Here is an 11,729-nt window from a genome sequence, read left to right as displayed (position 1 = left end):
GGCGAATTCCTGTGCAGAACTGCCAATACAAAAAAACAAGGTCATTCGTTTCCTGAAGAAGGGGCTCCAAGGAACAAAGGCGTCCATCCTACACGGCCAGGGCCATGGCTGGTCACCACCCTCGGTCTTCTGCCAATAAATGCCCTAGGTCACTAGTAGCCAATAGCATTCCAACATGCACACATGCCCTTTCCCGCAGCAGTGTCCTTCTTCTGACTTGTATTCTCTCCCTATCACCTCATTCACACACCACACTCAGACCCTCCCTCCCTCTCTCTCTCTCTAGCTATAAGATGGCACACCCTCTCAATCTCAAGTAGGGAGAGTATCACATCCAAAATTCTAGGCATCCATCCATCCCTCTAACCACAAGCACTCTCTCGCTAGCTAGCTAGCCCTCCTACAGAAGAGCCCATGATGTGTGTGTGTGTGTGTGTGTGTGTGTGTGTGTGTGTGTGTGTGTGTGAACTCAGGATGAGCTAGGTACCAGTGCCCCTCCTCCTCATCGCCCCTCTGCAACTCCCATGGGAGATTTACCTCCTCCTAGTCCTAGACCTCTTTAACTATCTCTTTCTTTCTCTCTTCCACCCGCAGACACACAGGCGTGAAGAGCGGCTTATGCATGGCCGGGCACATCTGATCATAGCTCCTAGGCCACAGCCACACCCCTCTCTCACACACAGTAGAAGCGCGCAGCTAGCAGTTGCTCTTCTTCCGAGGGCCTAGAGACGGGAGGTCTCAGGGGTCTTGGAGTCCCATCACTAAAGCATGTTTCCTTTCTATGATTCCCCGAGCCCCATGGACTTACCCCTTTACCAACAGCTGCAGATCAGCCCTCCCTCGCCAAAGGCGCCGGATCACCAATCCTTGCTCTACTACCATTCCTCCCCTGCATTCGCCGCCGACGCCTTCCACCACAGCTACCTCTGTGCCGGCGCCGCGACGCCGCCCGCGGCCGAGATCGACAACCAGCCGCCACCGGAGCTGCTGCTGATGGATCAGGCGCCAGCGCCAAGGGCAGACGGTGTTGGAACCGCACAAGGCCTGCACGGCGGTGGAGGCCTCGACAGCGCGGCGGCTGCCGCGGCCAGGAAAGACCGGCACAGCAAGATATGCACCGCCGGCGGGATGAGGGACCGGCGGATGCGGCTGTCCCTCGACGTCGCCCGCAAGTTCTTCGCGCTCCAGGACATGCTCGGCTTCGACAAGGCCAGCAAGACGGTGCAATGGCTCCTCAATACGTCAAAGGGCGCCATCAGGGAGGTCATGACTGACGAGGCGTCCTCCGACTGCGAGGAGGACGGCTCCAGCAGCCTCTCCGTCGTCGACGGCAAGCACAAGCCGCCAGGGACGGAGGCTGGAGGTGGTGATCACGGCGAGGGGAAGAAGCCGATGCCAAGGGCAGCTAGAAGAGCACCCGCCAATCCAAAGCCGCAAAGGAAATTGGCCAGTGCGCACCCGATCCCCGACAAGGAGTCGAGGACGAAGGCGCGGGAGAGGGCCAGGGAGCGGACGCGGGAAAAGAACCGGATGCGATGGGTTACGCTCGCGTCTACGATTAACATCGAGCCGGCAGCCACCGGCATGGCGGCGGCGAGGGCGGATGAGTTGATCACGAGGCCGCACAATTTTATCAATCGCTCCTCGTCCATGAACACAGCAAGCGCTGAATTGGAGGAGGGGTGCTCGTCGTCCATGCCGAGCGAAGCTATCGTGGCTGGCTTCGGCAATGGAGGGTACGGAAGCAGCGGCAACTACTACCAGTATCAGCTGGAGCAGCAATGGGAGCTCGCTGGAGTGGTGTTTCCCAACTCGCAGCCCTACTGAGAAGCGGCGACATGCGTACGGTACAAGAACTACTCCCACTGTCTCGCCTTGCACGTACACTTATATATATCCTTCTTTGTTCGATGGATTATTTGCGTAATAATTTTCTTGTGAATTAACTTCGTGACGGTGAACTTGCCTTGGTCATTGCATGATGCAGTACGTATTGTAGTTGTAGCTACTACTAGTCCAGAACCTGTATTGATTAATTCATGTAATTCATGCGTGGATTCTAATCTGCATTTCTTAATTCTACAATTGTCAAACTGGAATCCGATCAGATCTGCTATTCTGTTGAATGAATTGCTTAATTGACGAATGGCAGATGAGTTTGATTTTCAATTCTTTCATTTCATAGAACAGTTTCCTGTTGCCTGTTGGATCCTAATACTTGGAGTAGCTTTAACTAACAACACACGGCTTTCAATGTTACATACATATACTCACAAGCATTGATCGAGTTAAATTCTTATGTACCAACACATATCAAAATATGTATACATTTATACATAGTTTCATTTCATACAATGCATATTTAAACCTCAAAGCATAGTGGTACATATACTCAGAAGTCACAAGCATTGGGTTAAATTCTCATGACATCTGCTGAAAAAGGCGTATGTTGATTTAATTAGGTAGAACGTCAACGTGCTTATCACTCCAGCTGGTACCGCTGATTGGTAAAAGAAAGTCTTCATGTTTGAAGAATCAAGTTTTGTGCGTTCATTAGAGTATCAATCTTGTAACATCACCATCGGATTAAAGGGCTATGTATGTTAACTTTGTCAACAAATTCTGCTTTCTTGATGTTAACACCGTTGGTGTTAAACAACGATAGCCATCCAACATACATTTTTATCTAAATTACGTTAGGAAAACCTGCATCTGCATGTACTAGTTCTATGCATGATTTTACGACCATAATTGCTGTGGTAGTTAGTGTAGTTTGTAAAAGCTGAACGCAGTCATACATGTTGGAGCACTAACATTGTACGATATCGTTTCAAATTGATAACAGGATAAAATTAATTTCTTAATTTCAAATTGAACGATTTGTAAAAGCTGCAGATGATGTTCTTTTTGCCACTTCTGAAGGAATTATGAAATTTGGGCAATCCACCACAACATATATAGGTAGCTAGCTGCAAGTGAGCAAGGTATAATTTTGGAGCTTCCAAATTATTCAATAGAACCAAGAAGAATGGAAATATATAAATTTGGGGTACGAGTAGTATTACAGTATGTACTCCCTTTTCTAAGTCCCTTGGGATTAGGATACAGTATTGAACCATTCCAACTTATTTGAAGTTCTACTTTGTCCTAATCACATATCTTTAAGTCTAACCAAGTCTACAAATATAACAAGAAGTACAACAGAAAATTAGTTGCACTAGATCCATCCTAAAATATATTTTCGTACTATATATATGATGTAGAAGATATTACCATGTACAACACCAAATTAGTTGCATTATATGCATCGTAAAATATATTTTCAAGTTTGACTCGGTATAAAGTTAGAACATCAAATAATTTGGAACGAAGGGCGTATAGTCCTATCTGTTTGAGCAAGCATGTGCAAATAATAATTTTGGTGAGGCGTGGCATAGTTAAAAAATTATGCTAGTTAGCTGAGATACTAATAAGATATATATACTAATACCTTTTCTATGTATTAAAATATATATATATATATAGGCATATGCATGCTTCCAGCCCTGAACAATCATAAATTTAGAACAAGTACATAATAATAATCTTTTCAGCCGTTTTTCTGCTTGTAATTTTAGATTTTACACTGACTCTTCATTTTAACGTTTTACCACATATAGCATGTCGACTGTCATCTAGACCAGAGTTATATATCCTCCATATATAATAGAATATGAACACTAGTTTCCCTTTCCGCTTGACATACCAGTTTTGTTTTCCGGTTGAGATACAACAATAATATTGTCAATGGAAACGAATATTCCTCCATCCTGATAGACCTATAAATGAAAAATGTCAGACCAACATATTTCCCTTCACAATGTTGTATCGTTTAACATTTTAAAAATATACTGATACCTTTTCTATGTTGTATTGCACATAAGCATTGACCCATTTTTTTAAATCTCGTTTATCATTTGTATATTAAATAAGTAAGTCTTGTTGCCATAAATTATCAGGATGGCAGAGCTTAATTATCACCATTTCACTAAATTGAAGAAAATGGTTTAGAATTCACTAATATATGAAACAGAAACACCTCTGGACTAGTCACAACACTTCCCGTAGAATAAATAATTCATTTCATAAATATAGATAATATATATAGGAGTAAATTACTGCTACCAAGAACCAAGCATTTAATAGAGACATTTTGTGGGAAATTTTGTTTGCGGTAAAGGTTGGGGAGGAAGCAACAAAATGAAAACCAGCTTTGCTAAGCATTTTTCCAAACGCAAAATCAAATCAGGTGTATAGCTGCTAGAGAGTAAAACGTCAAATTAAATACTATGACATACTCCTACCAACCTATGGAGTTTTCTAACCAATTCACGAGCGCAGCAGCGCATCTCCAATAAAGGAATTTAGTTACCATGAATCAGAGAGTGCTGCTGCACCTGCTGGGTGTGTCAGGCCAAATGTCACCGCACGATGGGCTAGCTGTAGCAGTAAAATCAACTATTTCTGCACGGAAAATGTACACGGATTAATTGCATGCATGCACATCCAGCAGCTAGCCTCAAAGGTCACATGCATGCTGTACTAGAAGAAATTAGGACAAACAGTGTCCACATGTATCTTGTCTTGTCATTCTGAAGTACTTCAGTTAAGAGACAAAGGCCATTGTATATGTGAACATGCAATACGTACCCCGCTAGGACTAGGTACTTCTCCCGCGAAGTACAGAGTACTGTTCAAGCTTCAGCCCGGCCGGCCAGCAGCTAGCCAATAGGAGAATATATATTATGTAATGAAATTAAGTTCTTCAGCAAAGCAACTATGCACGTACGTACATATCACTTGGCCCTTAAGTAGGCAACCATGTGCACATGGCGTGAACTAAATTCTGCTTGCAGAAAGCACTTTGATCGGATGTGCAGAAAAAGGCTTCAATTTTGGTGATGCGGTATTAATTGACCATGTACTTGATACGGTTGATACAATATTAATGGATCTGCAGAACAAATAGACAGCCATATTAATTATTGAATGAGAGTAATTTTGGTTTGTATATCTCCAGGTCAATTTGCAAAGGCAGTGGTAGAGTTTTTTAAGCAGTTATGGTTATATCTATCTTGTAGTCATATTACATCCAATATATTGAGTATATTGGATGTAATAACGTCCTAAATTATGGGAAGGAGGGAGTATAATATTAGCACGAGGAATAGACGTTAAACTATGTCAGGACTCGGAAAATTGATCTAACCTACCAGATATAGAAGAACGATAATGTATAATAACAACACAAGGAAATCAACTAAGTTAAACTGTGTAGGTACATGAATCAAACCTATCCGACATCAAATTATTGGCAGATTGAAGTTGCACTGAGGCTTGATCCACTTCCATGATACGACGAAAATAGTGTCGGTTGACATATCCTTTGAATGAGATCAAACTATCATGACTAGTACCTTCGTTTCAGATTTCTTGCAATAATAGGAATAATTGCAAATTCTCATACCTCAGGTATTAATTGGCATAGTTAAGGTCGAAAGTGGCATGCTTCCCTTTGAAATACAAGCATATTTTCATTCAAGGTACAATGAATGTTTACGTGGTGCAGCACCACAAGAAATGTCGATCAAGTTTCTCATACCCAAAGATATTTTAGAAATTATAATAACATTCGCCACAATTATCATCTGAACCGGATATTTTGCTTTGTATGATATAAATCAGTCACTAAAGTTTTCTATTTTAGTTGTCATTTCGGACTAGGATAGAATCTCTTGTACATTTCTAATACCATTCTTTTTCTAGAACTATGCTTCAAGAGAATTGAAAAACAAAGTATCATGAAAGTAAACTTTTCATGGTAGATTAATTACGGTCGAAGTTTTAAATTATTGAAATTGATATTTTTTGCTTATGTTGAACTTGATTTTTAACATGTACATTACATACTAGTTCTATGATTCTGAAATATTTTAAAACTACTCCCTCTGTAAAAATAATATAGGATGTTTTAGGTCACTACTTAGTGACCTAAAAGATCTTACATTTGTTTACAAAGGTAGTATATAACTGAAGCACACTTTCATAAAAAAGTTTACCGATATTTTTTTGTGACAAAGCTGACGGTCCGGTGTTTGAAATGTTGATCATGTGCATTACAAAGGTATTCAAATGCCCAATCTCATTCTAAATTACATCATGGCTTTAGTTTATGTTAGCTCAACTCTTAATAACTCAATCATATGGATGAAATCAAAAGGAGAGTAGAGTCAAGTAAGTGTTATGTCAATACAAACATGTACTCCTCTCCTTGAGCTCCGTTGTCTACCGATTTAATTACTTGTCCCCCGGTGATTGTCATCAACAAGGATGGTAACCCTTTGTTAACGTTCCTTTGTGGGTTGTACTAGTGGCTGTCTCTTTAAACTAATAGTACCCCCCCCCCCCCCCCCCCGCCCCCACCCCGCCATATCAAAGCAATCAGTCTTCCCCTCCATTGCAAAATCATCTTCAATTGCAAAGATCTTAACCGTATATAGACAATTTTGATGAAAAACGTGTTAATTGAACCATCTTGAGTATCATGGATCTTCCTAAACCCCTAGGATGTATATGAAACATTTATGTGTAGGTTTTTTAGAAAAGGTTTATTTAGAAAAGGATTTATATGTAGGTATACTTGTATCAATAAAGTTGCATAGTAATACTTAGCTGGACCACGCACCATATATACTTCTATGAGCACCTTTGAGAGATTGAGCCAGCAAATATTGAGATTAATACCTCATAGTTGAGGAGAACATTGTCTCCCAGTGAATGAACATGGCTGGAAAGCCTAGAAAAAAATCAAGGAAGATTCGAGCACCCGTGTTGAACCTAGGCGGGCTCGTTCCAACACAATGAAACTAAACATCTCAGCTACACTCAATTCACAAGTACGATTTTGTTTTCAAAATGGCCAAATCGAGCTTTTTAGGGGATGATCAAATTGAGTTGAGTTACTTTTGTCCACTAAGCTAAAATACATGGATTAAAGGTGGTCTTGGACCGGGTTTGTCCCAGGCTGACCCATCAAGCATGAATAGGTGCCAATCAAAACCACCCTTGTGTTTTCCTCGTACTCCTTCAGGCGCAAAATTATTCCACGAAAATAAAGCACCAAATCCCTTTTCTCACCATGAAGCTTGTTCGTGATGTTGGTCGATCAGTGTCACTCCTTCGCCTTCTGTTCCTTCCCCTCCGCCATTGTTACAATTTCCAAGACACAATCCCCGCTGCTCCGTCCTGACAGAGGGATCGGCCGGCCACGCCGTCCTGAACATGGTCGAGCAAGCGGCCGTGGTGGAGAGGCAACATCTCTCTTATCATCATCAAAACAGAGCAGCAGTTACATTGCTTAATTAATCTACAGCTCATACATATAGGACAGAAACTTAGAGAGTAAGAACTAAGAACAGTAGAGTATCGATGGTTTAATTAGCCAGCTCACTTACAAGATATAGCCAAGCGACCAGGATGCAGGCATCCAGGACCAGAAAGCAGCAACGAGGCGACACGTACAAGAGCAGGATTGGTTTGCATGCTTTAGCCTGATTTGACACCGAGCATAGCCTTCCCGCTCTGCGGTGTGTCACAACTCACAACAAGACTGCGCCCATGAGGACGAGGGAACAGCGAGAAAGAGGCTGAAGAAGGACGGCAGCAGGAGCGGAAGAAGAAGAAGAAGAAGAAGAAGAAGAAGAAGAAGAAAGAGGGAGGAGCCATCGATAGTGTGGTCGATTATTGGCTTATCTACGCGTTGGGAGGGAGCTGATGTCTTATTCTCTTATTTTGCCCGGGTTCCTGGGGAGGGGAAATTAAGGTCGACAGAGGGAGATCCCTAGGTGGCATCTCTCACTGTGTCTCTCTCTCTCCTATAGACAGGAAGCAAACCTGATGTGGTCTCGGCACGCGTGATGTTTCTTTCCGTCTCTTTTGGACAAAATGATTCAAAGTTCATGTGCTAAAGGCTGCAGAGTGCAGATATTCCTTCCTTTTTCAAGAGAAGACAACATGGGAACAAGAATCGAAATGCATTTCAGGTCATGTGCCTATGGATAAAATGGGAGGATAAGGACAAGCTTTAGTTATTAGCCCCAAGAAGATAAAGCAACGCAAATAGGAGCGGTCGTTTCAGTGGTGTACGATTTTGACTTGTACTTGCACGGTTTTGACTTGTCAGTGCATGACTAGTAACATACTATGTTTTTTGAGCATATTAGTTTTTTCTATGTTAAACTTTGCCCGTTATTATATGAAAATATAGGAACATCAATGATAGCAAATAAATACAATGTATACATAAAAATATTTCATGATTGATAGAATGATACTACTTTAGTGATCTTCACGCTCTTATGTTTGTTCACGGAGAGAGTAGCATTTTGTACTGTAGTTGTTCATATATATTTTCTATAACTTGATTAAACAAAGTTAACTTTGGACAAAACTAATGTGCAATAAATTTGTAGACGGAGGTAGTAGTCTACTAGGATTTACATGGCTGGATCTCACCATTGACTGGTCGGTAAGAACCAGTTGCAGCGGATTTCAAAGCACAAGAGGAACCTAGAAAATGGTGGACGAAATTTTAGCTACCAGATAAACATTTGTTTTATCGAGAGGGGTTGTCATTTGCGGTTACCATGGCTAGCTATATAGATTTCTAATGACATTTTCATTTTAGTTTCCAAAGTAATTTGAAATTCATGTAGCCATTAGGTAATTAACCATAAAACTACATGAAAATTTGTGCGGAATTATTGGGCTAGCTATTCTAATGCAATACAATGGAACATGGTTGAAACCCTACAAAAAGTATAGCCAATGGAAATATTTCCATTACGTTCTTTATATGCTACATAGCGAAGTAGTACTATTGACAGCATATAAAATTCCTTAGGATTGAAGGATAAAATGGAAGTTTCAAAGAGTGATTAGCTACAAACATTAGAATCAACAGAGCAGTACGTAAATGCGTGTTGATTACTGGACATGGAGGCTTAAGGGCGTGTTGTTGATCATCTATTTTTTTACATAAAAGATGTGTCCAATTGTGTATGCAAGAAAGAACCACGTGAGAAGGCTGGATAGGAATAAAACAACGGACACTTGGATTGTGGGTTATTTCGGTATGGCCATGCATGCACAAATGACAAATGGTGTAAAATTGGAGGCACGGCATAGATCATAAAACAACGGACACTTGGATTGTGGGTTATTTCGGTGGGCGTCCTCACAACTTGACGCCTGGCTGAATAAATAGAGTGAATTCCGTTTTTACCCTTTATTTTAACATTTTTGACACTAATTACTCCATTTAGCGAGATTTCATTCATTTTACCCCATTTAGCAAAAGTGTTGCCACAATTTACCCTGTTTAAAATTTTGTGAGCATTCTGACCTGTACCGGGTAGAGCATAACTTTCCCAACCGGCTCGGCACAATGGAGGTCACTCACATCACGTCCAACGCACAACGCCCGAGTCGGCCGCGCGCCACGCTCACCTCCAGTCGCTTCTAGCTTGTGTCGCCTGCCCCAATCGATTGCATTGCCTGTCCAGGCTTCCGACCGAATGCACCCGTCAGGCTCGCTCGAACCTAGTGTTAGATATTGTCAGGCATCGGCGATGGCCACACCGACCGGTGGATTCTGATGGCTCCATCAAGCTCCCCGACATCGGGCTAGGCACGTCCATTTACGTGAACCGCTGCACTGAATCTTCTTCTCGCTTTGGTGACATCAGGACCAAACGTGCAAGCAGCTAGACAAGGAAGCTAGCACAGATGGATTGATGAACAATGCCACATGCGCATGCACGCGTAGGTGAACCTGGGCTTTGCACTAGCGCTGCATCCGATCGGTCGATCACGATGCCGTCGGCAGAACACTGCGTAACTTGGCGATCGATGGAAGAAACTCTGATCGATATATTGCAACAGGCTATAGTCTCGAGCCTCACATTTCTTTATTGCTTTGATCTGGTGATATTAGAACGTGGTGTACAAAGATATATATAGCACCTAGCCCTAGCCAAACTAAGCCTATACGTATCCCATGTGAAGACTGCCTCCTGCCCTAGTCGGACATGGACATCGTGGTTTATTCCAATAACCATCAGGCTGTGCTCAGTTGATGGCGGGTCTGTGATGACGGTGCGATCATATCGGGCCTGGCCGGTCGGGAGAAGTTAGGAGGACCGGTTCAACAAGGAGAAAAATAGATAGGAAAAAATCGTCGATGTGGCATTGCTAGCTAGACCTGACAATTTGGACCCGCCAGTCAGAACAGATACAAAATTTTACACAGGGTAAATTGTGGCAACACTTTTGCTAAATGGGGTAAAACGGATGAAATCCTGCTAAATGGGGTAATTAGTGACAAAAATGTCAAGATAGGGGGTAAAAACTGGAATTCACTCGAATAAATAACTTACTGGAAAAAAATAGATCAGCGTCCCTAGATTATTTGTAGAATATTTTTTGATCTTATTTATTATTAATTTACTGGTAGCATAATCATATCTTTTAATTATACGGAAAATAAAGTTCATGTATACACTTTTAGAATTTATCAATGTCTAAAATACCATGTATTTATGCGATGAAGGGATATAATTAAATAGGAGTAAAAAACTACATAGGATGAAAATAAATATCAACACATTCTCCATACTAATGATAATGGACTGGCATTTGCAAGGCCATTGTGCCCGTAAACATAATTCAAAAGCCTAGCTTTGAGAGCATGGATAAACAATCTTGCCTCTTAAAGTATTGCATATATATGAAATAAAAATATATTTTATTATGTATCTTATGATGTTAATTTGGTATTGTAGTTCTTGATAGTTTTTCATACAAACTTGGTCATACTTTGCATTGTTTGGCTTCAAACTAAATTTATAAGCCTTCTTTTCTGAAAGGATGAAGTGCTTTATCTTCAAACAGCAGAGAACTCATAACGTACATTTGCAAATCAACAGGCAGAAGGGCCTGAAATATACTCCACACATTTACAAAAATTAACTAGAGTGCACGCAGATTCTCAAAAAAAAAACCCTATAGTTTTCCTGCAATTTAGTACGTATTGTATTTTGTGTAGACACATAATGCATTCTCAGGATGAGAGTATGCACAATAAGGTCATCCAGTGGAACTACGGAAGGCCATATTCCATGTGGTTGCTTAAATTGATCACCTACTTGCAATTTGCAGAACATGTATGTACGACTGATCGGTCCCTATAAACGTTTGATTGATCACGTTGTCTCCATGATCTGTATCTGGACATATGCAATTTGTTTCCCAGTATGTGTATATTTTTTTTCTTAGATTAGTTATGTGTATATTATTTGGCATATATTTGGAAAACAAAGGTTTCTTTGAAGATAAAAGTTTTCATGTGGCTTTTGCAGAGGGAGGTGGTTCTCATCAAAGATAACCTTGCTAAGTGTAATTGTTATGATAACAAAAAAATGTTATTTTTATGATCCAGAGGAAACAATACATCGTTTATTTATGTCATGTCCATCTACTACCTTGATCTGATGTTTGATTAAGGTTGCATACAATTTAGCACTGCCAACGTGTATTTCAAATTTGTTTGGAAATTGATCGGATAGTATTCATCATAAGCTGAAGCATCAAATCCATGTGGTAGTTTCTGCCATTCTCTAAGCAATGTCAAA

The 11,729-nt window shown here is 41.1% G+C and overlaps 1 protein-coding gene across 1 annotated transcript; it reads left to right on the top strand.

Moving 5' to 3' along the window:
• The first annotated feature begins 301 nt into the window (after window positions 1-301).
• LOC123082371 (transcription factor TB1-like) lies at window positions 302-2,137 on the top strand. The gene has a single exon (XM_044504715.1). It carries the CDS (start codon window positions 769-771, stop codon window positions 1,825-1,827), a length of 1,059 nt encoding a protein of 352 aa, XP_044360650.1. The 5' UTR covers window positions 302-768; the 3' UTR covers window positions 1,828-2,137.
• The last annotated feature ends 9,592 nt before the right edge of the window (window positions 2,138-11,729 follow it).

The sequence above is a fragment of the Triticum aestivum genome, chromosome 4A (assembly GCF_018294505.1).
Source record: "Triticum aestivum cultivar Chinese Spring chromosome 4A, IWGSC CS RefSeq v2.1, whole genome shotgun sequence".
NCBI classification, from domain to species: Eukaryota; Viridiplantae; Streptophyta; class Magnoliopsida; order Poales; family Poaceae; genus Triticum; species Triticum aestivum.
The sequence above is the reverse complement of the archived record's forward strand: the minus strand, read 5'-3'. Positions and strand labels throughout refer to the sequence as shown.

Bases quoted from the DNA above. Each gene is read 5' to 3' on its own strand.
- LOC123082371 (XM_044504715.1), top strand. From the start codon at position 769: ATGTTTCCTTTCTATGATTCCCCGAGCCCCATGGACTTACCCCTTTAC.